The 22274-nt window shown below is 42.1% G+C and overlaps 6 protein-coding genes across 12 annotated transcripts; 3 read left to right on the plus strand and 3 right to left on the minus strand.

Moving 5' to 3' along the window:
• Positions 1–1520: 1520 nt before the first annotated feature.
• Positions 1521–20027, minus strand: Rpp25 (ribonuclease P protein subunit Rpp25). Its single transcript, XM_020959926.2, has 5 exons — positions 19916–20027; positions 2326–2443; positions 2085–2266; positions 1908–2024; positions 1521–1846 (listed from the first exon to the last, which is right to left on the minus strand). The coding sequence occupies exons 2-5, from the start codon at positions 2431–2433 to the stop codon at positions 1633–1635; spliced, it is 621 nt and encodes a 206-aa protein (XP_020815585.2). The 5' UTR covers positions 2434–2443; positions 19916–20027; the 3' UTR covers positions 1521–1632.
• On the plus strand, positions 4051–9737 carry Tdc2 (Tyrosine decarboxylase 2). Of its 6 annotated transcripts, none has more exons than XM_020959920.2 (8): positions 4051–4203; positions 5525–5688; positions 5742–6049; positions 6436–6870; positions 6931–7145; positions 7499–7625; positions 8586–9094; positions 9340–9737. In XM_020959920.2, exons 2-8 carry the CDS (start codon positions 5559–5561, stop codon positions 9545–9547), a joined length of 1932 nt encoding a protein of 643 aa, XP_020815579.1. In that variant the 5' UTR covers positions 4051–4203; positions 5525–5558; the 3' UTR covers positions 9548–9737. The 6 variants fall into 6 exon arrangements, with proteins under 6 accessions (XP_020815579.1, XP_086694686.1, XP_086694687.1 ...); XM_086838558.1 differs by having other exon boundaries at positions 4117–4647; XM_086838557.1 differs by having other exon boundaries at positions 4117–4203; positions 5496–5688.
• On the minus strand, positions 9919–11473 carry LOC110189730 (uncharacterized). Its single transcript, XM_020959923.2, is given in 3 exon segments — positions 9919–10359; positions 10361–11263; positions 11320–11473. Coding segments are annotated over 3 exon segments (996 nt in total). The 5' UTR covers positions 11337–11473; the 3' UTR covers positions 9919–10283.
• Tdc1 (Tyrosine decarboxylase 1) lies at positions 15489–18830 on the plus strand. 2 transcript variants are annotated; one of them, XM_020959921.2, is made up of 3 exons: positions 15489–15817; positions 16771–17875; positions 17961–18830. In XM_020959921.2, the coding sequence occupies exons 1-3, from the start codon at positions 15688–15690 to the stop codon at positions 18523–18525; spliced, it is 1800 nt and encodes a 599-aa protein (XP_020815580.2). In that variant the 5' UTR covers positions 15489–15687; the 3' UTR covers positions 18526–18830. The 2 variants fall into 2 exon arrangements, with proteins under 2 accessions (XP_020815580.2, XP_086694688.1); XM_086838562.1 differs by lacking the exon at positions 15489–15817 and having other exon boundaries at positions 16558–17875.
• Positions 19757–20786, plus strand: LOC110189733 (peptidyl-prolyl cis-trans isomerase H). The gene is made up of 2 exons (XM_020959927.2): positions 19757–20204; positions 20262–20786. The coding sequence occupies exons 1-2, from the start codon at positions 20121–20123 to the stop codon at positions 20727–20729; spliced, it is 552 nt and encodes a 183-aa protein (XP_020815586.1). The 5' UTR covers positions 19757–20120; the 3' UTR covers positions 20730–20786.
• PGAP3 (Per1-like protein PGAP3) lies at positions 20751–22264 on the minus strand. Its single transcript, XM_020959925.2, has 4 exons — positions 21861–22264; positions 21482–21798; positions 20959–21425; positions 20751–20899 (listed from the first exon to the last, which is right to left on the minus strand). The coding sequence occupies exons 1-4, from the start codon at positions 21997–21999 to the stop codon at positions 20827–20829; spliced, it is 996 nt and encodes a 331-aa protein (XP_020815584.2). The 5' UTR covers positions 22000–22264; the 3' UTR covers positions 20751–20826.
• Between the last annotated feature and the right edge of the window lie 10 nt (positions 22265–22274).

Below are 22274 nucleotides of genomic sequence, written 5' to 3' on the forward strand. Positions count from 1 at the left end.
CAACCGGAAAGATAAATCATCTTAACCCATTAAGGAAGGTTAATTTGTAGAAAAATTTCATGATAACAAGAGCGTAAGGGATTCCTTCTTATCCTCAATATACCAATTTTTAATTAAACAAGAAAGGAAGCTAACTTCGGCACGCCGAAGTTTATATACCCTTGCAGGTAGAACTTCTATGAATAAAAAACCATACAATATAATTGATATATATTTGTGTTAAAAAACAGTGAAGTAATACCTGCTTTCATTGTATTCACCTATACATATTATATTTGCAGTTTTATATTCAAAGATTTGCATTTTTCCTCTACATCAAACGATCGTTTGTATGGCACCTATATGATATAATAGTCCGATTTTAATGAAATTTGACACAAAATTTAAGACTAATATAAAATGCATATACCTAAAATTTGATGAAAATGAAAAAATGAAAAGGTTATAAATTTAATTGTATTAATTTCTCGATCGTTCCTATGGGAGTTATATGATATAGTAGTCCGATTTTCATAAAATTTTATGCAAAATTGTAGAGTATAGTAAAATGGCTATATCTCAAATTTGATCCAATTCTATTGAAAACTGAAAGAGTTAAAAAATTTTTTGTAAAAATTTTCCGATCATTCCTATGCCAGCTATATGATATAGTCGTCCGATCCGGCCCGTTCCGACATATATACGAGTGAGAGTATATAGAAGGCTAACTACAAAGTTTCATTCAGATAGCTTCAAAACTGAGAGACTAGTTTGCGTAGAAACGGACAGACGGACAGACGGACAGAAGGACAGACGGACATGGCTAGATCGACTCGGCTGTTGATCCTGATCAAGAATATATATACTTTATATAGTCGGAGGTGCCTCCTTTACTGCGTTGCAAACTTCTGACTGAAATTATAATACCCTGCAAGGGTATAAAAACTGTGTTTTAGCTCTTAACAGTAATATGAATACACTTTACTAAGCTGACTACTAATGTAAAAACAAATATTATATAAAAGATAAAATACAATAAAAAGGAAATGTGAAAAATCCAAATATTAACAATGCTTATTTTCATTAAAGATTATGCGTTTGAATTAAACTAAAGAATTTATTGGTTTTTTTTATTAATCAACCGATAATCTTAAAAACTTTACAACCAAAGTGTTGTACAAATCATGTAAACTAATTGGAAAGCGTCTTGACAAACATTACCATAATGATCTGTGTGTGATCTTAGCATATAATTGAGTGTAAAATACTATATCTTCGATTGAGCCCCGCTAAATCCCTTCACAATAAAAATGATTAAAATACGAATTAAAAAAAAAAATGTACACAAGTCGTATGCGAAGAATAACATTTCAAGAAAACAACTAGAAATAGTTCTGTGCTGATTATACAATACTATCTAAAACCAACGAGGTTTTACTGTACTTATTTCTATACAAATATATACAAAAGAATCAAGAAAGCCCCACTTATCTCTGGAAAACTAATCTTCAATTACCCTTAATTGCTTTAGTGCCAAAATCTTTTGTGATAACGTCAAGTTTTATTTGCATATCCTTACAAAGGGCGAAACGTTTTAGAGGTTTATTATTGTACGTGTACGTTTGGTAAATTAAGTTCCAGGTCATATATTTGTCAACCTTGGCCATGGCTAGAAGGTTCATTCTCCTCTGCCACCTGTTTTACTTGCTGCTGGGCGGGTTTCATGCGTCCAGATCTGTGGCGCTTCTTTTGCTGACTGCCAGCTGTCGAAGGTTGGTGGTGTTGCTGCTGCTGCTGGCGAGGATGGCTGTTCCGATGAGTCTCATTGCCTTCCCAAAAGTCGGTGGCAGTGTTGGGCTTTTGCAATCTTTTGAAAGAGTAAATGATTTCAGCAATACAGATTTGTAATTATAGTGCCTGGTGCTTACCCCTCTATACTGTCCGGCAATGCGTCCAGGCTCATAAGTATGTGCAGGGTGGGAATCTGGCGAGTGGCGATGATCTCTTCGAGGCCATCCATCTGTGGCTTCCAGTGCTCCTCCACGCTTTATTAAATTGAAGTAATATTAGTAACGACACCATTACATAGCTTACGAGCGACTCACCTTGTGTAGGCCATGCGTGTCACCTGGTAGAGGGGATGACTGCGCTTTAGTACTTCGGCGCAGGATATGGTCTTGCCCACTCCGCCGCCAGATCCGCTCCATACCACGCACCTGTGCTCGTTTTTGTTGAGGGCTGCCTGAGCGAATTCAATAACATTGCTCACCTTGGTGCCGCCTTTAACCTGCAGATATGAGAATTCTTTAGCAAAGATAACCGGATGCAACGGAGAAACTTATGTACATGCATCCACAGGAAATCATTTGGCGACTTGGGCAGGCAGTCCTCAAATGGCAAATCGGCTTTGCTCAACTCCTGCTCAACATTCTGGGCCTTGCGATAGTGCATCATTTTGCCGAGTCTGCAAATAAGATTGTTGAAGAAGCTATCAGAAATACAATCTCTCCAAGCCCTTGGGCAATAACCTTGAACGGGAACCGAGAAAAAGTCCCCGCTGGACCAGAATCTCAACTAACCCACCCAACAGCAAACCAACCACTCAACGTAAACTGTCCACAGCAGTTATGTTCCGGGCAGGGTTCGTGCAAATTGAATAATTGCTTGGTTTATGGGCCGAGAGATCAAGGACAGAGCAGGAAAAGACAAGCCGCAAAAGGAGCCAGCTCTATGAGTACAGATGTACATAGTCTACACTCCGACAAGAGTGGGAAATGCGGCAATTGTGAGATTGAAAAATTAATTATTATATCAATTTACTATGAAATATGTTCAAGTTAAAGAACTTTTTAAATTTGTATCTGTGAAATTTATCACCTTATTATCACCTTTAAATACCACACGATATGACTATTTGTATACAATAATCAAATATTTATTTTTGATCCTGATTAAATATGAAAACTTTAAGGTAGACCAAAAAGTTAATTTTCTCCAGCTGTAAGACAAAACGTCTGATATGACCATGGCTGCCCTGGCCTTTCCTAAATGCATTTTGAAGAGGAGTTCAAGTAAAAGTCAATAAAAAACCATTCCTAGAGCAATTAAATGAACGCGGCTGCAGGGACTTCCTCCCAGCAATTTTCCGTCAAATAAAACCCTGTTGGTGTCGGGTCCGCGGAGGAGGCAAAGGAGGCCACCGAGGGATGATAACCACAGAAGCATGATGCCACTTGTTGAGGCTGAGACCGCCTGTTACAGGAGGGAGCGGGTGGCCGCCAGGCTGCAGCTGAATTCGACAGCAACAACGAAAGTTTATTAATGAACTTTCCTTCAACCAGGAAAAAAATGCGAAAAACGAGGAGAAATCATTCGGCTGTGTGGGTGTGTGGTGATGATGACGACAAGTACATGGAGCCACGTGTCCCAGACAATTCTATGGCCCAGTGCAGCAGGCAAAACGAAAGGACACCGAGATGGAAAGGGAAAATGGGCCGGAATGTTCCGAAAGGAATGCGTTGAATTCCTTCTATTCCTGCTCCTGCCTCGGATCTGTCCTGCCCGAGCGACCCATTGACAACGACCCATTGGCATCGTCATTATCATCTGGCATCGCCGCCATTCCTATCAAGTACGTTCTGAACAATAATTCAATTTGGTGCGGAAGTTATTAATAAAACGCTTCGCACCCCGAGCTCACAAGGACAAGTGTGAGATGCCGAGGCTGTTGTCCTGTCAGTGTGTTGTAATTTGTTGAGTGTTTATGACAACACGTACTTTAAATTACCCCACCACACCCAGGGTCGAATTGAGTTTTATTTTAATGACAAATTAGATGTGCTGGGCATTTAACAGTGTTGAAAATTCAATTTTCATTGCGTATCCGCCATATCAAGTATATATGTATATGCTCCATGCTCTCCGATTCTTTTCCCTTTGCATATCTTCACGCACAGAGGCGAGGGACTCGCAGCCACCGCCCACCTCCTTTTCAGAGCTATGTATGAATGAAGCATCGCAAAAATTCCATTATTCTCCCTCCCAATCACACCAAGCACCCCGTCTCCTCCGGCCAACTGAGGAGCCACAGCAGCCGCAACCGAGCTTAGCTCTTCGCCAGACCGCAGAGCAAGGATCAGTTTGGTTTCGCAAGTCGCGACCAACGGTTCACCATTGCGAGTTCGGAGTACAAAATCGCCCAAAAGTAATTTTTCCAAACTTCAAGTAAGTCCTCAGGAACGGAATATTACCCGTCGACTATAAGTGAACTTTTTGTGGATTGTGTATCTTAGGCAGTCATAAAATATGCCAACGGAACCGCAGTTTAATTACAAACAAAATTAATTATGTTTATGCCAACTATACACGCCATTTAGTCATGGAAAATTAAAGAACACCACAAATTACGCTAACGCGCAGACGTGCTAAAATAAATTAAAAATAGCAGCAGTTTGAAACATCAATTTTAATGTAAAGCCTAAAAAAAGATAAACAAAAAACGACAAGGAAAATCAAATTGTATATCATTGAATAAATCGGTTGCTTTAAGCACTTTTTACTAACAATATGTTATGTAATCAATTAAATTTAGTTATTGTGCAAAACTCAAGTCGAATGCAAATGAGATGTAACTTAAAGGACAAAAACTAATATGCATATCTGAGAGCTGTGAGTTTAAATAAATCAAGTTTTCTATGTAGAACAAATTATGATATAACTTAAAACTTACTATTTCCTTATAGTGAAAATTCAAAATAGGTGACATTATATGATGAGACCCAAATACAACAGTTTGAATTTTTAATAAAATCAAGTGAAGTGTCAAAACATAACACAAATATTTGCAAATTAGCAATCCATTTGAAACCAAAAATAAATTATTGAGTATTTTGTGTATAGATTATAAATTGATTTAATAAGAATGGTTCACTTCAACCTACTTTTTTCCATAACTGCAATTTCTTGGTTTTTAGTTCCGAAATATAATTTTAATTTTATATCAAATTTATTTCAATTTTCCGTTCAATTCTTTGGCTAGGAGAGACTTTAAAAACAAAGCCTTTGACATGCAGAGTTGAGAGAGAAATTCCGCGATAAGGAGTACAAAAACAAGTAATTTACTGACACTTGAGAAGAGCTACTCACTTTATTGTACGTATTTTTTTTTTAATCTGTCGAGCTTCCCTAAACCACATATTTAATAAAAATAATAAAATAACGCTTGATTTAAAAAATCAACCAAAGAGTGGAGTACGTTGCTTTAACAGTACTCTTTTAGACTTTATCGTTTGAATTGAATATTAAATATCACTATCATTCGAATACTAGAAATATATTAAGCATAGCTAAATATAAATGTAATGTTGTTATATTTCAATATTGATTGGCCATATATTGATTTTAATTGTTAATATTTCAATGATAATATACTCAATTCTGTTAAACGCTGCTCAAGAGAGATCGAATTTTTGTCTGATTCATTGCATATTTACAAATTTTCAATATTGAAACGTGAGGTTAATCGGAAAAATATACAAAATCGCAGAACGAGCCTGTTAAAAGTGGGACACTGATCAAGCATGGACAGCACTGAATTCCGGAAACGTGGCATGGAAATGGTTGAGTACATCTGCAACTATCTGGAGACGCTGAACGACCGCCGGGTCACGCCCAGTGTAGAGCCGGGCTATCTACGGCATCTGTTGCCATGTAAGGAGGATATTCAATATTCCAGAGTCTGCCTGACCTCCCCACTTTCACAGCTGAAGCTCCACAGGAACCGGAGGACTGGGATCAGATCATGAGTGATGTAGAGGACAAAATAATGCCTGGCGTAACGCACTGGCAGCATCCACGTTTTCATGCCTATTTCCCGGCGGGAAATTCGTTCCCCTCAATCCTGGGCGATATGTTGGGCGATGGAATTGGCTGCATTGGATTCTCCTGGGCAGCCAGTCCCGCCTGTACCGAGCTGGAGACCATTGTGCTGGACTGGCTGGGCAAGGCCATCGGCCTGCCAGACCATTTCCTGGCTCTTAAGGAAGGCAGCACCGGGGGTGGAGTCATCCAGGTAAAGCATGGTATTGTGACTTAGAAACTAGTAGTTCCCTTCACTTGGACTACAATATATTATAATTAAGGGGAACTTTTTAGAAAATTTATTTTCTTATAACTGTCAACAATTTTGTAATTTTGGCTACAACTTTTGAAGAAACTTAATCTTTTCTTAAAAATCAGTTCATTACTACTACTATATTTATTGACTTTATAAAGACAATCTTTTATTTCAATGATTTTGATATTAGTTTGTTTGAAAATTAGCAAAAACGGGCAATGGAATTCTGAGAAGATTGTAAAGATTGTGAAAATTCTAACACTGATTTGAAGTCTCTTCCAAATGAAGAGTTCGGCAAGTAACTTTCATAAAATTCTCTTTCTCTGCTACTTTGACAATAGACCTCTGCCTCGGAGTGCGTGTTGGTCACAATGTTGGCTGCAAGGGCACAGGCCCTCAAGAGGCTCAAGGCCCAGCACCCGTTCGTGGAGGAGGGCCACTTGCTGTCCAAGCTGATGGCCTACTGCTCCAAGGAGGCGCACAGCTGCGTGGAGAAGGCAGCCATGATATGCTTCGTGAAGCTGCGCATTCTGGAGCCGGATGAGAACGCCAGTCTGCGCGGCCAGACGATCTACGAGGCCATGGAGGAGGACGAACTGCAGGGCCTGGTGCCGTTCTTCGTCTCCACCACACTGGGCACCACGGGCTCCTGTGCCTTCGACAACCTGCCGGAGATTGGCAAGCAGCTGCAGCGTTTCCCGGGCGTGTGGTTGCACGTGGACGCCGCCTATGCGGGCAATAGCTTCATCTGTCCCGAGCTGAAGCCGCTCCTGAAGGTGACACTAGCGCAGCTCCCAACCAATCTCAAAGCCCCTCTGACCCCATCCCATTCACAGGGCATCGAATACGCAGACTCATTCAACACGAACCCCAACAAATGGCTGCTGACCAACTTTGACTGCTCGACACTGTGGGTGCGGGACCGCATCCGTCTGACATCAGCCCTGGTGGTGGATCCGCTGTACCTCAAGCACGGCTACTCGGATGCGGCCATCGACTATCGTCATTGGGGAGTTCCACTCAGCCGGCGATTTCGTTCGCTGAAGCTGTGGTATGTGCCAAATGCTGTGTACTCGGTACTGTGTACCATTATGAGGTCCAAAAGGCCCTCGAAAGTCAAGTGTGAATGGCTTGTTGACTATTGTCAAAAAGTGAATTGTTTTGGATTGGCCTGGAGTATGTGGCGAGGAGCATGTACAACGTCCTCTTATTTGCTTGTGATTTAGTTGTAAAAACAAAAGTTTTCTATGCTCCATCCATCCATGAAATGAGATGAGTCCACAACGAGTGCTTACGGCATGAGTAAACGATGATAATTGCTAATTGGTAACTCTACTCCATAGACTTTACAAAACAGAGGTGGTGGTTTCTGCGTTCCCTTCTGACCGAAAAGTGTCTTTCCAGGTTCGTGCTGCGTAGTTATGGAATCTCCGGGCTGCAGCACTACATACGTCACCATATCAAGCTGGCCAAGCGCTTCGAGGAGCTGGTGCTCAAAGATAAGCGGTTCGAGATCTGTAACCAAGTCAAGGTGAGTGAGTTGGCCCTACTTTCGTTTCGTTTCATTTCTCTTTTATTTTCCGATTTACAGACCCCACCGATTTGATTTTACCCAGTAATTAATCAAGCTTAGAGTTCAGAGCTCTTTTGAATGTACATATACGCCACCGGACCCAGTGTGTGTGTGTGGGATTTTCATTGATGCGATTGTGGGTGTGTGGTGTGTCCATTGTGCGGTTATGCGGACCAAGGGTCCAACTCCAATTGGGAAATTGATTTGCGAGTGACGCAAATATCGCTGCCCAAACAATGTTTCGAGGGCAAGACGTGAACTTGTTCACACCCAGCCGGTCAGCAAATCAAACGTGCGCAACTACACGCCGAATTCCGTATTCAAAAATTCACGAAAAAAATAAGTATTCCCCCTTTTCTGTGGTAATTGGCAAGTGTTTGGGCATAATTGCCGTAGAAAATCGTTCAGAGACAGGCACAAATGATTCATCGCGTCAGCCACTGACAGATTTTGCGATCGTGAGCGTGCTCAACCTAATTGAGTGATCACTTCGGTAGCGGATCTCTGCAAGATCACGTTTGAGCAGAGTTTGAAAAATTCCGAATTTATCAATTGCTGGTGCGTCTTTAAATTCTAAACAGACATAAATGAGGCAGTGATCTCAAAGGTATTTCATCACAGGGGTAGACTCTTTGGCTGACAGTCTGACAGTCGTTTCATTCGCACCAAAAATTATTTTATATATCATGACTCGAAATTTTAGGCTTGGCCTCTTCTTATTCACACTTTTTCTATCGAAATAATTATATCACGGTTTTGTTGGTAATTTGCATGCACTTTGCGAGAATTTATCATTATGAGATGACAGGAAGAGCGTTAGCATCTCATTATAATCATGTTAATTAACATTTTAAGCTGCAACAAATTACCCACAGTGCAAAGGGATCTTAAAACTAAAAACATTTTTAATTACGATAGCTGGGTCTAGTTTGCTTTCGACTGAAAGGCAGTGACAAGCTCAACGAGAAGCTGCTGAGCATCATCAACGAGTCCGGCAAGCTGCACATGGTTCCCGCCAGCGTGAACGACCGCTATATCATCCGCTTCTGCGCCGTCGCCCAGAACGCAACGGCCGAGGACATCGACTACGCCTGGGACATCATCGTGGACTTTGCGAACGAGCTGCTGGAGAAGGAGCAGCACGACGAGCTCTCCGAGATCATCAACCGCAAGAAGCAGGACACGCTGGCCCAGAAGCGCTCCTTCTTTGTGCGAATGGTCAGCGATCCGAAGATCTACAACCCGGCCATCAACAAGGCCGGAACACCGAAGCTATCCATGGAGCTGCCCTCGCCGGTGGTGAGCCGAGGCAGTGCCCCCATCATCCGAACCCAGAGCTCGGTGGACCACAACTCCTGGATCTCTTGGCCGCTGGCCTTCCTCTTCAACAGCAACAACGAGGACAAGGGCAATAATGTCTCATTGCGGTGGGTTTTCTTGGGTTATAAGTAGGTTTTTGTTCAACAATTATAATTTTTGTTTTGTCCACTTTTAATGTTTGAGTTAAATTTTATTTAAAACGAACGAGTTTTAGTTTCTACTTGAACAGAAACCGCTTGTGAATTAGTTTTTTTTTATACGTTGTATACATGAACTCTCAATGACTTTCTGCAGACTCCTTTGAATCATTCAATCTTTATATATTGAAGCTTAAAATCTTCTCTAACTTCAGTTTTCGGCATTTGGATACCAATGTCCGGCCGTCATCATCGCGACGGAATTCCGGAGCCGGCTCTTCGCCTTCACCGGAGAATGAGTTGGACTACATGAATGTTCAGCAACAGCAGCAGCAGCAACAGCAGCAGCAGGAGCAGCGATCGCCCCGAAGATCGCCCATGGTCGTGCGTAAAACATCCTCCGCACGGGAAAATCCAAACTAATTCTATTCGAACAGACACAGGCTTATGCATATATAGCACACAGTATTAGCACCTACTTATCCCAGGTGCCTAGTTAAATTCTAGACCAATCTACAATGCAATGGGACATCCCATATACATATGTATTACTTATCCTTTAAGATCTGTCACAGCAATATTGAACGAATAAAACTTTCTCGTTTTATGCAAAGCAATGACTATTAATTCTAAATAAATTGATATTTGTGCTGATCTGATGTGGATAGGTAACAATGTAAGTATGTGTGAACTATAAACAAATTAAAGTGTATTCAGGCAGCCAACCTTAATACACTTTGCAATGTAGTTTACTATATTGCACACATAAAAACTATAAATTAAAAAAGTTTAGATTTCTATTAAACGGATTTCTTTTATTTTTGTTTTAGTGAACAATTCAGTGTCGCACTTTGACTTCGATAAAGATGTTAGCAGCTTTTTATTTGTTAAAGCATGTGGCCTCCAAATGAACACAACCAACTAATTCGTTTTAGAATCAACAAAATATAAACGGATTCAGGGTAAACAGCCAAATCCTGTGATTTCTTTGATATTTCCTTCGGAGTAAACAAACGGGAACAAAAGCATGTGTGTAGTATATGGATGATGCCATGGATATGACGTCGTATTACTTGGTATCGTCATGGGAATCAAAATAGCCATAATTAATGTGCATTGGTTCGGACTCCAAATGGAATGTGACTCATTGAGAAATTCCTCAGATTTTGGGATAACAAATGTCCAAAGTCAGGAGCACTGTTGGGTTCTCGGAATGGTTTTGGGTCGCCTTCGTCCAGCTTTGGTCGGTAGACATTGAGCAACTTTTTCAGATAGTCTTCCTTTTCGTCGTGTGAGTACTGGTCAAGGCGGCCGGTTTTTATGTCCCATTTTAGAAATTTTGGTACCCCCAAGCCTTTATTTAAGCTATGGGCTTCCTCTTTACCATTGCCTTTCTGGGCCTCCGGCGGACTAGATTTGGGCATATTAATTTCGGTGTTATCAAGTGAATCAGGCAGTAAGCTGAGCGCCTTATACGTACTCAGACTGATCGGAGCCGATGTCACAGGATTACCATCTATCGAGGCTGGCGCTTTTGAAGGTTGAGGACTGAAGGAGAAGGGATTGCTCCCTGACTGTGGCTTCGTCTTTTCAATCATTCGTTGCAATACATCGTCATATTTTGGCTCAGACTCCTTTGGTGTAGGGACAGGCACCATCTTGGCATTCATTTGAATTTCCGATCTTTGTGGACTGCCGCTGGCACCGCATTGCAACTGCTCCAAGCGGCGCTTCATGGTCATAAGTTTTCCCCCTCGTTCATCTAGTCTCCTCTTCCCGGAGAACTTGGTACTCAAGGCCTGCAGCTGCTCCCAGCCAGATAATTTCCTCTCTTTGGGTGTACCTTTAACCGTTTGAGGGCCCATCCCTTCCACGCAATGGTTCTTGGCTTCTCTTTTGTTCTTATCCAGCCGCTGCATTAGAGCATCCAGGCTCGGTTTGATTTTCGACGTGTCCTGGTAGTCGCTGGGCAAGAAGCCGCGGCCTCTGAGATAAACAACGGGTGCTTCCCAAGACCTGATCATATTTCGCACGATCTCATTGTAATCGTAGTGCGGGTCCTCCGCAACCTTTTGATTCCCCTTCTCTTTAGCATTAGCCACAAAAATCACATCCAAGGAACTAAGAACCAAGATACACCTGGAGAATAACTTGGCATTAGAGTAAGCAGAAGAATAAAAGGCAGCAATTTTTACCAGAATAAGATAAACATGGCTGTCGTAAATTTGTACAAAATATACACTCCAAAATAACTTGATTTGAAAAATGAGACAGGCCTGCGTAGACTTTAAGTTGTTGGATTTTTTGCCTGCTTCAACCGAGTGTGACCGACTCTCAGATACCCGGTACCCAAAAGCATTGTGGTTGAAATTAAAAGAATCATCTCTTTTATGAAAAAAAATTTAAATTAAACAAAACGGAAGAAAATGTTGACTAGTGAAGGCAAGTGTTCCAAGGCGAATGTTGCGCAACACCCTAAGAAAGACAAATGTTGCTGGGGACATCCTAAGCAACACCAAACACAAATGTCCATGTTGCACAAGTTCAACATACACAAAAACCTTATTGTTTAAATATCTGTCATATTAATTATTCGATTTTAATCAAACTACCTCCGCACGGGAGTTAATTTCTTAATTTAAAATTTACTTTAAACATTCGAATATACCTTAGTTACTGTTACTAACTCTGCGAGGGAGTTCATTTTTAAGCTCAATTTACTTTAAACATACGAATATACCTTAGTTTCGGTTCTTCATTTTGTAGCCACTTAAGTGAGAGTGAAATAAACTTAATATTATCTTAATGACGGACATAAAACGGACATATTACTAATTACTATTAAAGATTGGTTAATAAACAAAAAGAATTAGTAAAACTAAACAAGTCCCAAATTAGTATATCTCGAAAAACCCTGGAAATTGAAAATAGGTTGGGAAGCAAAACTCATAACAAAACTTTAACAAATGTTAAAAAACACTAAAAGCTAAGCTATCGAAAAATGATTTCTTTTATATTAAAAACGACTCGAATTTCCGACCGATCCGTGAACATTGCTTAGAATAAGATTAATCCAGTTTCTCCATCTTGATCGGATTGATTTTAGTCTACATATTTAGCAAAGATATTTTCCGCGTACGACTCGAAAATAAGTCTAAGAATCAAATCATAAACGAATAAGATAATATAAAACGAGACCCCAAAGAAGCAAATCCCTTTTCGCTACATCATGAAATTCAAAACCGGATTTCTATATCTGGTTCACATGCGAAATAAACCTAATATTATGCTACCGGCGCCAATAAAAAGAATAATTTAACGACATCTCTGACACCTTCCTCAAAATACATCAATCAACAGCCGCCATACCTACCTATCTCTGCATTCAAATGGTAAAGACAAAGTCATTTAGCATGCTTAGCCGAATGCCAGAATGAATGAAATGCCTAAAGCATGATTTGGCAAATACGAAAAGAGACGAAACCGCTTAAATAAACAAAATATAAATGTAGAAGCAGCACGGAGCACGATATCTTCGTGTGCAATATCCGTCAGCTGTTGTCAAGCGCGTGGCTTTACCAAATTTAATGCAAATTTTGGGAGAAGACCCTCCATAGTCATTGCGTAACAAGTAATAGAATTAATTAATAATTTATATGTAATAGGAGAACTACTGTCATATGTGCAGGGATATACCAAATCATCCCTTTTCTAACATTTAATTTAACAATTAATATTTGGCTTAGTGGAGTTGGACTGTAGGCAGCGATAAATTGGAGTTTGATTTCGTGTTTGGCTGTGCCACCTTCCATAACTCAATGGAAACATTCCCAATCGCACGTCTGACAGCCACAGCCAGAGGAAACAGATGAACCAGCAGAGGCAGCGTTGAAGGCGGATGGATTTGGTGGATTCGATGAATGATGGCAACGGCCCTCGAGCACTTTTGAAGTGTGACCGCGTAAACTGAATACGAATTTATATTTAGACGCACGACGTCATCTGCGGTGGCTGGCACTGTGAATGAAAGTTTAGAGAAGCTTGGCCGCTAAAAGAGGAGCAGAAACACGTCAAGTCATGGTGTGTAGAGGCGTTCTCAGTCCCGCAATCTCCGATCTCTATCTCACTCTTTCTCGCCGCGGACTCTGCTCCGCCTGAGAGTCTCTTCAAGGCGGCGCGTGCGCCGAGTGACTCAGCGAGGTTCGCCAAACCTTGCCCCAGCCCAGACACAGTGGTTGGAATCGGTTGATTAGTCGATAAAGATTTAATTAGAAGAGAATATGGGAATTTATTTGCAGAATTTAAGTAAATCAGTTAAGCACAATTAAAGTTTTTTGATATCTTTTACCTCTGCAGTCTGCAATGCACTACAAAAGACTTACATACATATCTGACCCTTAAAAGTATAAACTACATATATTCTTGATCAGTATCAAGAGCCAAGTCGATTTATACAAGTGTATTGTTAAGCCTAGCCTGTCGTTTTAATCCAAATGAAACATTCAAAATACTCCTGTTCGAGTTGTATAATGTAAGGTCGGACCACTAAATCTTAAAAACTTCTACAACTTCAGTTTTTCGGCATTTTGACACCAACGTCCAACCGTCATCATCGCGACGGACTTCCGGAGACGGCTCTTCACCGGAGAATGAGTTGGACTTCGTTAATGTATCAGGATAAGCGACTGCCAAAAAAGTTTTGCGGTATTGTAAAAATTGTTCAATTGTTCATAGAATTGATTACAATGATGGGACTCAAGTCAAATATGCGCCGTTTTGTTCGATGACGCTTTCCCAACGAGATGCCAACATCATAATGCCCCTCATATAGAAGCTCGCTTCGGAGAGCCAATTTTTACAAGACTCTCTTGTGAACAACTTCAGACTACCAGGCGCGTTCGCCATGGATAGAAACAGGTGGTAATCACATGGTACGAGATCCGGGCTATACGCTGGATGCACAAGAACCTCCCATCCGAGCTCCTGGAGCTTCTGGCGAGTCACCAAAGATGTGTGTAGCCTGGCTTTTTCCCGATGAAAGACAATACCATCAGTTATAGTACAGGCAAACAGCAAGGGTTCCCTTCACTAGCTTCCTATACTGTTTTAAATCTTTTGCTTCTGATCCCACCTGTAATTTAAGGGTCACACCTCATAATTAATATATTCTAGACTAAAGACTTGGGAACTATAGTAACCAGAGATAAAAGTAAACAAAAGAAAGAAATCTCAAGGTCGCCGCTCACCACAATGCTCATCACACAAACGTAACCATCGCCAGATCATTAGAGGGCACAGTTAGATAAGTGCCGCAATTAACAAGACGTCAAGTTACGGGGGAGCCTCTAGCTAACTCGCGGAACAGAACCACTCATTCATACGTGCCTGGCCACCACCCATTCCCACACACACCCATTAGCAAGCAGCCCCCACGCCCACTCGATCCAATCCGCAAACAGAAACAAATGGGTGAAAATTTTATTTGGCAGAGATTGTTTTCTTTTTGTTATTTTTATTTTCGTGTTTCACCCAGCAGGAGATCCCGTAAAACAATGGGCGTTTTTCGCACAGCTACGTCACAAGCCTGAGCTGTTGCCAGGTATTCGTCATCCGTGCATCCCGATGGCTGTTAACGTATTCGGTCAATATTTGGACAATTGCTTGCCAATTTATTGTTAGAGTACTTGAAGTGGTTCCCCCTATCAGCGGCTGGAAAGTTTTGGTTCTTCTTTGAGAGTCTTTGAGGAGAAACTAGTTTGTTCTCTTCACACACGGTCTTTGCGCGAGCCGGACTTATCAGTGCCCAACGTTTTCTATTACCCCGAAAAATTCCCCGAAAAGCCAAACAAAAAATAACTAATTCAGGTTCGGCAAGCCAAAAGTCTGGGAAACACGCTCAAAACCAATTTAAATGTCATAACAATTAACGATGGCATCGCAAGGAAGGGTTACTCAGTGTTTCAGGCGGCAAGCCAAGGAAGATTTACACAAATTAGAGCTCACACTCGACATTATAAGCTATTATTAATAATTCCCCAATCACACTGGAAATGGAATTTCTCTCACCTTATAATTAAGCCCGAAACCTTTTCCAACCAGGGACTTTTTAGCACTGGGCCCAAGCCGAGCTAGCCGAGAGGAGTGGTCATAATGATCAAAGCGGGTTTCCCAGCCGATCTCGATGGAGGCGAAGTTCGAGTCTCCGGGTAGTAATTTGAGCGTGATCACGAGACGGGCAACGCCAATACCCAAAACACCTAGCAGGTGCTCCGAGAGCCAGCAGAGAGGGCAACGCGCCAAAAGAGAGTCCGCCGATCGCGCGCCGATCTGACTTTTTCCATATAAAACCGAATGCCAAGGGTAGTGGACAAGTCATTCGCGCCAAGGAAACTGAAGCTGCAGCAAGCGAGCGGTACGCGTTAACGGATTAAACAGTGATCAAGATAAATTAGACCCTTGTATTCAGACCAACCATATCGTGTGTAATACAAACGTATATAAAACGAAAAGGAACAAACATTAAGATAAACACGAAGACAAACGACAAGTGTTAATAACAAAAAATGAATGTTGAAGAGTTTCGCAAATACGGCAAGGAAGTGATCGATTATATATGCCAATATGGCACCAACATCGAAGAGCGTGATGTGGCGCCCACCTTGGATCCAGGTTACCTGAAGAAACTACTGCCAGGTGAGACAAACAAGTCAGCAAATCATCTGCCGAATTTCAAGAGAAATTAAGCTCCTTTCGCATTATAATTTGCTTATTCAAAGTTAAATTAAAATGGTCGAAAGTTATTTTTAAGCTTTAAGTTAAGAAATTACGTACGTGACCTTAATATTTTGACATAAAGTTAGTTTTAATAGCGTGAAACCATTTCGCTTACAATGTAGACTTTTGTAGGCTTTATTTCAATCCAAAATAAGCATGTTTAATTATAGCAATAGTGATAAATTGTATACGCTAATTGTTAACAATGCCCAAACAAATTAACAATGAATATCTGAAAATATTTCTTTTCGCAAAAAACATGTACAAATGAATGTATTTATGTACATACATACATACATATACGTATATATATATATATTGAAAGAAAGCCAGGCCAAGTGAAGGCAACAAGCAAATTAAAGCCCTCTCAGAAAAGTTGTTAAATCATGTTGACTAATTGTTTTGCTCACCGCTCAAAGAGTCATGTGAATAATGTGCGAATATAAACTATTCGAAAATCCCCAAGCCCACGGTTTCGAGTGCCGCAATGAGGCGGCGTGGGCGGGGGCCTGGCATAATTGGGGCGCACTCGGCGGCCGTCGCCGCAGATCCAAGATCGGTGAAGTTGGCAGGCTGAGGAGAACATCGTTTTGCTGGTGAATTTCTGGCGAATTCCTCCGCACACAGTAGGCTAAGTTAAATATTTACACCCCGAATGGACGGATGGACGCCGCAGTCCCGAGAGTTCAACTAAACAAATCAATTAATTATGCATACGCAAACACACACCTTGCGTATAGACTTACTTGTTGATCTTTCTACTCACTGCCAAAAACAACAGACTAGCCATAAATACTGCCCAAATTTATGGGTGATAAAAGAAATATTTAAGGCGCACCCACTAATCGGCTGCTGGCCTGTTTATCTTTCAGCGGACGCTCCCCAGTCGCCGGAGTCGTTCAAGGACGTGCTCGAGGACTTCGAGCAGAAGATCATGCCGGGCGTGGTGCACTGGAACCATCCCAAATTCTTCGCCTACTTCCCGTCGGGCAACTCCTTTCCTTCCGTGCTGGGCGATATGCTAAGCAGCGCCATTGGCTCCATAGGCTTCAGCTGGGCCAGTTGTCCGGCGGCCGCGGAGTTGGAAACGATCGTGATGAATTGGTATGCCAAAGCCCTTGGGCTGCCTAAGGCATTCGTTTCTGATGCGCCTGGCAGCACTGGCGGCGGCGCCCTTCAAGGATCTGCCTCCGAATGCGTTCTAGTCTCCCTGATTACTGCACGTGCCCGCGCCATCAGCGAGCTGAAGGGCCAGACCAGTGTCCACGACAGCGTTTTTCTGCCTAGTCTAATTGCCTACGCCAGTCGCGAGGCACACTCCTCCGTGGAGAAGGCCACCAAGATGGCGCTGGTTAAACTGCGCATTATAGACGCTGATGAACACGGGCGCATGCGCGTTGACCTGTTGCGTCAGGCCATTCAGAACGATGTGAATGCCGGTCTAACGCCCTTCTTCGTGGTGGCCACAGTGGGCACCACCGGCGGCTGTGCCTTCGACGACATCACAGAAATCGGCAAAGTGTGTCGCCAGGTGTCCAGCATATGGCTGCATGTAGATGGTGCCTACGCGGGCAACTCGTTCATCCTTCCCGAGATGAGGGTCTTCTCAGCTGGCCTGGAATACGCCGACTCATTCAACACAAACCCCAACAAGCTGCTGCTGACAAACTTTGATGCCTCCGCATTGTGGGTGCGGGATGTGATGACCCTTAAGAGCGCGCTCAACGTCAATCCACTGTACCTTAGACACGAGCACTTGAACGGCGTGGATTACCGCCACTACGGCATTCCGCTGAGCCGCCGCTTCCGGGCCCTGAAGCTGTGGTTTGTGTTCCGAACCTACGGCATCAAAGGCCTGCAGGAATATATCCGCAACCACATGGCCTTAGCCAAGAAATTCGAGATGCTGGTACGCAAGGATGAGCGTTTCGAGGTTCGCAATGATGTCCACCTGGGCTTGGTCTGCTTCAGAATGCGGTAAGTCGGGAAATCGAGAACTAGTTAAATTCTTATTTAATACTTTTAAGACTTTTCAAATAATATTTTACGCATTTCTTTACAGAACTGGCGACGAACCCAACCACATGCTACTGGCCCAGATCAACCACTCTGGCAAGATGCACATGACCCCGGCCAAGTTTAACGGCCGTTACGTTATCCGCTTTTGCGTCACTTATGAGCACGCCACGGAGAAGGACATTCTTGATGCCTGGAGCCAGATAAAATGCTTGGCGGAGGAGATACTGCGGGACCACCAGCTGGAGTCAAGTTCCGTTCCCACAACGCCCGAGGGCTCGGAGCGGACAAGCTCGGAGCCAATGGCTCCTGTATCTGGCAAGCCACCCATTAAGAAGAAACTGACCAGGACCAAATCCCTGCGATTCTCCTTTACGCGCAGCATCTCGCGGGAGCAATACCAGAGCCAAAGCGAGCACCTAATGGACGGATGTACACCAATTTTGGTGGTGGATCCCAAGACACTTCAGGAGAACTTTCAGAAGGCTGCGGATGACAACGATCGGAACACCAACAACGGAAGCAACGGAGCCATCAATAGTACCAACAAAAACGGAAGCACGAAATTAAAAAATATCTCCGACGTAGACACGGACGAGGGGAGTAACTGAACGCCAAGTCGGAAGGAACGGATGTCGCGGATTTACCTCTAGCTAGTATTAATTTGGAGCTGAAATGAGGCCTTTACCTTATGTCTACCGACTAACAAACATTGCTCAAGTTGAATTTAAGTACATCTATTATGAATTTAGGGTCTAAGTTTTGCTGAACTTCATCTAATTTAATTAAAAGCTCATTCATTGCGAATACTTTGTAGGTAGAATAGGTCTACTATCATGAACAAAAGCACTTATTTATAAACATTTTTTGACATTTGTTATGCAAGTTTTATGTAAAACAAAACAACAAAACAATATCCGATGTATTTTTATTTTAAATTCCCCAAAGCAAATCAATCATTTATTTTAACTTAACCTTTCGACTCGATTACATTAAAGGTTTGTATGGTACGTTATACTTAAACCCTTCTTTAATTTAAAAGACAGGAGTTCCGACGCCGCATTGCTTTTAGCACGCAATCTTCTTAACGTCTTCATAAATATTTGTATATTTTATAGCTCAAACAAAAACAACTCTTAATAAGGTAATAAAAAAATGACGGTTGAACCTCCAACTACAATAAATTTCTCACGACTTTTCTTAGAATTAACTATAAATAAATTCGAAATTTATTTAAAAATTTGCAATTTAATTTTAACAAATTGGAACAAATTCTTTTCTGCCTGAGATGGCTAGATCGACTTGCCTGTTGAACAAGAATATATGTACATACATAAATAAGAAATGATTTCTTTAAAGCGTAACAAAGCTTCTGCCTAAAATTAAAATACCCTCAAGGGTATAATTATGTACTATTAGAAATGCGCAGGGTATTTCTCTAAAAAGTACCAGAACTAAGGTGTTTAATATAATAAAAGTAGGCTCAGGAATCTTAAAAGAAAAAAGACACTTGATTCAAATAGACAAGCAATAAAATATATGCCATTTTGAAAAGACGGATCAACTCTTCATTATAGAATAGCTTTTAAACTGAGAGTATTTTTAAGATAATTTGGTTTCTTGGTACGACATTGATTAAAAAAAATAAAATTTGGGATTTCGATGCACAGGCCCCAACAGCTTGGCTAACGCACACTCCTGGTGCTCTACGTCACTAAGTCGAACTCCGTCCACATTGATGTACATACATATGTCAGAAAATGGAGCAGGCACCCCACAATGCAATGGCAATAAGCAATTACTACATAGTATTTTCAAGTGTCGTTTTTGTTAATTAAAATCACAAAAGGCACTGTATAGTACAAACTGATTGCATTCATTTTCACGTGTATTATTAAACAGAAAAGAAAACACGGCCAATGTGTTTTTATGGAAATTATCGCACTCAGTTAAATCTTGAACTTTGTGGACTTGTCAATAGGGTAATAAAATCGGACTTACCTTTAAACAAGCAAATACCAAGGCACAAACAAAAGTGTAATAATTTAACCAAAACAAACACGCTTCACATATGGCTTTATCGATTATACCGGTTTCTGCGCCTATCGATATCCATGCCTGCTAGATCTATCAATTCATCGCTTAAAACGTAAACAAAAATTTGCCGCCGCTATTATTATTGTTAAAAGTTAAAACTATAATTAAAATGCCGAACTGGAATCAAATACAGTCACAGTTGCGAAGCTCCAACAACCCCGTCGTATTTTTCGACATAGCAGTGGGCACAACGGTAAGCAGCAACGGACTTGGATACTCAGATAAACTGTTTAACCTCTTTCGCTTGCAGGAGATAGGCCGGATGATATTCGAACTGTTTGCGGACACAGTGCCGCGCACGGCAGAAAACTTTCGGCAATTTTGCACAGGCGAGTACCGGCCTGACGGCGTGCCGATTGGCTACAAAGGCGCCAGCTTCCATCGGGTAATTAAGGATTTTATGATACAAGGTGGCGACTTTGTGCAGGGAGATGGCACCGGCGTGACTAGTATTTATGGAAGCACGTTCGGCGACGAGAATTTCACATTAAAGCACGACTCGCCCGGACTCCTGTCTATGGCGAACAGTGGCAAGGAGACTAATGGCTGCCAATTTTTCATCACGTGTGCAAAGTGCAACTTTCTGGACGGAAAGCACGTAGTTTTCGGCCGTGTCCTTGACGGCTTGCTGATCATGAGAAAGATCGAGAACGTTCCCACGGGACCCAACAACAAGCCCAAGCTGCCAGTGACGATTTCGCAATGCGGGCAAATGTAACACAAAAAGTGAAACGTGGAGTTTTGTAATAAAGATGCAAAGATGACTTTTTTGGAACGAAGCGTGTACATTTGAATAGAGTTAGCCTCTAATTATCCTAGTTGTAATACGCATAGCCGCCAGCCGCTGCCTTCTCCTGTCGCAGAGTTCGACAATCCTCTATCATGAATCTGAAAAGGGAACAAAGGATTATTAAAACGTTCAGATAGAACCCTGTGGTGGTACCCACTCGTAGTAGAGAGATGCCAGCGGAACGGTGGCCAAGTGCCACAAAGCGTGGGCATCAAAAATCCAAAGTATTGGGGGGAAGTCCAGCAGCTCGAGACCCATGGCCAGGGCCATGAGAACATAGAAGCGTAGGATCTTGCGAAAGTATGGTCTGCGATTGCGCACGAAATGGCACCACACAAACCAGCCAGCGGCCGAGATTACGCCCGTGGCAATATTTACCATCATATTAAACGAGTAGCTGAATTTGCCCACGCTCAGGTAAGCGAAGTAGTTAATGTAGTAGGAGAGAAAGGCCAAAGAGATCACTCCGCGCAGGAACAGGGAGTAGCGGTGCAGCATCCGCATCACCATGGCGTATAGTGAGCACAGTATGATGGAGTAGGCAAAGGCGTAGTCCAGCAGCTCAGTCAGCGGAAAATCTCTTGTGTGGAAAATGGCTGACCACACCCAACCATTAAGACTTGTCTGTGAATCATAATACGTTCATAATTATGTTAGATATGTAAGCAACGAGGACATACCACTCCAAATATGTGGGTTAGCATATAGCAGGGACTGTCGGGACGCACTTCCCTTCGAAATTTTCGCAGCATCCGCAGGTGCACGGCAAAATTTAGTGCCGAGAACAACACGGAGGCTGGCTCCTGCATTCCCAGCAGGCGCAGAAAGGGCCACTTGCCATAGAACTGCGGAATAGGCCATCCACGTTCAAAGAAGGCGAACACTGTCCTCCACATGCAGCCGTATTGGCACTCGTCAGCGCAGCTCCATTGGAAGAGCCGGTCGAACACGGACTGCTTGTAGAACTTCACTGCCTGTTCTTGTATCTCAAGTCCATCTGTATAGCAAATAAGGCATCCTCGTCAGGTGAATACCAAGCGATGGCAGTAACATGCTTACCTGCCGAGCAGTTCGTTCGCTCACAGTTCTGCCGGCAGTTGTGAAAAAACTGTGTGCGGTCGCCATTCGAGGCGTGGGACACTGTTACCAACATTGCTCCAATGAGCAGAAGTATTGCACTTAATTCACGACTAGACATGGTTATAATTAATTACATTTTATGTCCTCTGGCTTCGCATCTACCTGTTATATTTTGTAAACATTGCGACTATTGATTCATCGCTACTTCGATTACTTTTATCGATAGTGAGAGCTACCCACTTGCTGGAAAATCTTTATCATGCCTATTTCTTTATTTTTATGTTTTTTGTTAGACGATGCGTTAAAAATTAAATTTTATTTTTGTTTAAAATGAATGCTCTATTTATAAAATTTTTAGTATTAAGTTTCTCAGATTTTTTTTAGTGATTCAAC

The sequence above is a fragment of the Drosophila serrata genome, unplaced genomic scaffold, assembly GCF_035046125.1.
Source record: "Drosophila serrata isolate PLE 108 unplaced genomic scaffold, ASM3504612v1 contig_349, whole genome shotgun sequence".
NCBI classification, from domain to species: Eukaryota; Metazoa; Arthropoda; class Insecta; order Diptera; family Drosophilidae; genus Drosophila; species Drosophila serrata.

Excerpts from the sequence above, each read along its gene's own strand:
- Rpp25 (XM_020959926.2), bottom strand. The coding sequence starts at position 2,433 with ATGATGCACTATCGCAAGGCCCAGAATGTTGAGCAGGAGTTGAGCAAA. Across the intron at positions 2,267-2,325 it reads ATGATTTCCTGTGGATGCAT|GTTAAAGGCGGCACCAAGGT; the intron begins GTACATAAGTTT and ends TCATATCTGCAG. Across the intron at positions 1,847-1,907 it reads TTGCCGGACAGTATAGAGGG|ATTGCAAAAGCCCAACACTG; the intron begins GTAAGCACCAGG and ends CTCTTTCAAAAG.
- Tdc2 (XM_020959920.2), top strand. The coding sequence starts at position 5,559 with ATGGACAGCACTGAATTCCGGAAACGTGGCATGGAAATGGTTGAGTAC. Across the intron at positions 6,050-6,435 it reads CCGGGGGTGGAGTCATCCAG|ACCTCTGCCTCGGAGTGCGT; the intron begins GTAAAGCATGGT and ends CTTTGACAATAG. Across the intron at positions 6,871-6,930 it reads AGCTGAAGCCGCTCCTGAAG|GGCATCGAATACGCAGACTC; the intron begins GTGACACTAGCG and ends TCCCATTCACAG.
- PGAP3 (XM_020959925.2), bottom strand. The coding sequence starts at position 21,999 with ATGTCTAGTCGTGAATTAAGTGCAATACTTCTGCTCATTGGAGCAATG. Across the intron at positions 21,426-21,481 it reads TAACCCACATATTTGGAGTG|ACAAGTCTTAATGGTTGGGT; the intron begins GTATGTCCTCGT and ends TATGATTCACAG. Across the intron at positions 20,900-20,958 it reads CTGGCATCTCTCTACTACGA|ATTCATGATAGAGGATTGTC; the intron begins GTGGGTACCACC and ends TTCCCTTTTCAG.
- LOC110189733 (XM_020959927.2), top strand. The coding sequence starts at position 20,121 with ATGCCGAACTGGAATCAAATACAGTCACAGTTGCGAAGCTCCAACAAC. Across the intron at positions 20,205-20,261 it reads ACATAGCAGTGGGCACAACG|GAGATAGGCCGGATGATATT; the intron begins GTAAGCAGCAAC and ends TTTCGCTTGCAG.
- Tdc1 (XM_086838562.1), top strand. The coding sequence starts at position 16,608 with ATGCATACGCAAACACACACCTTGCGTATAGACTTACTTGTTGATCTT. Across the intron at positions 17,876-17,960 it reads TTGGTCTGCTTCAGAATGCG|AACTGGCGACGAACCCAACC; the intron begins GTAAGTCGGGAA and ends ATTTCTTTACAG.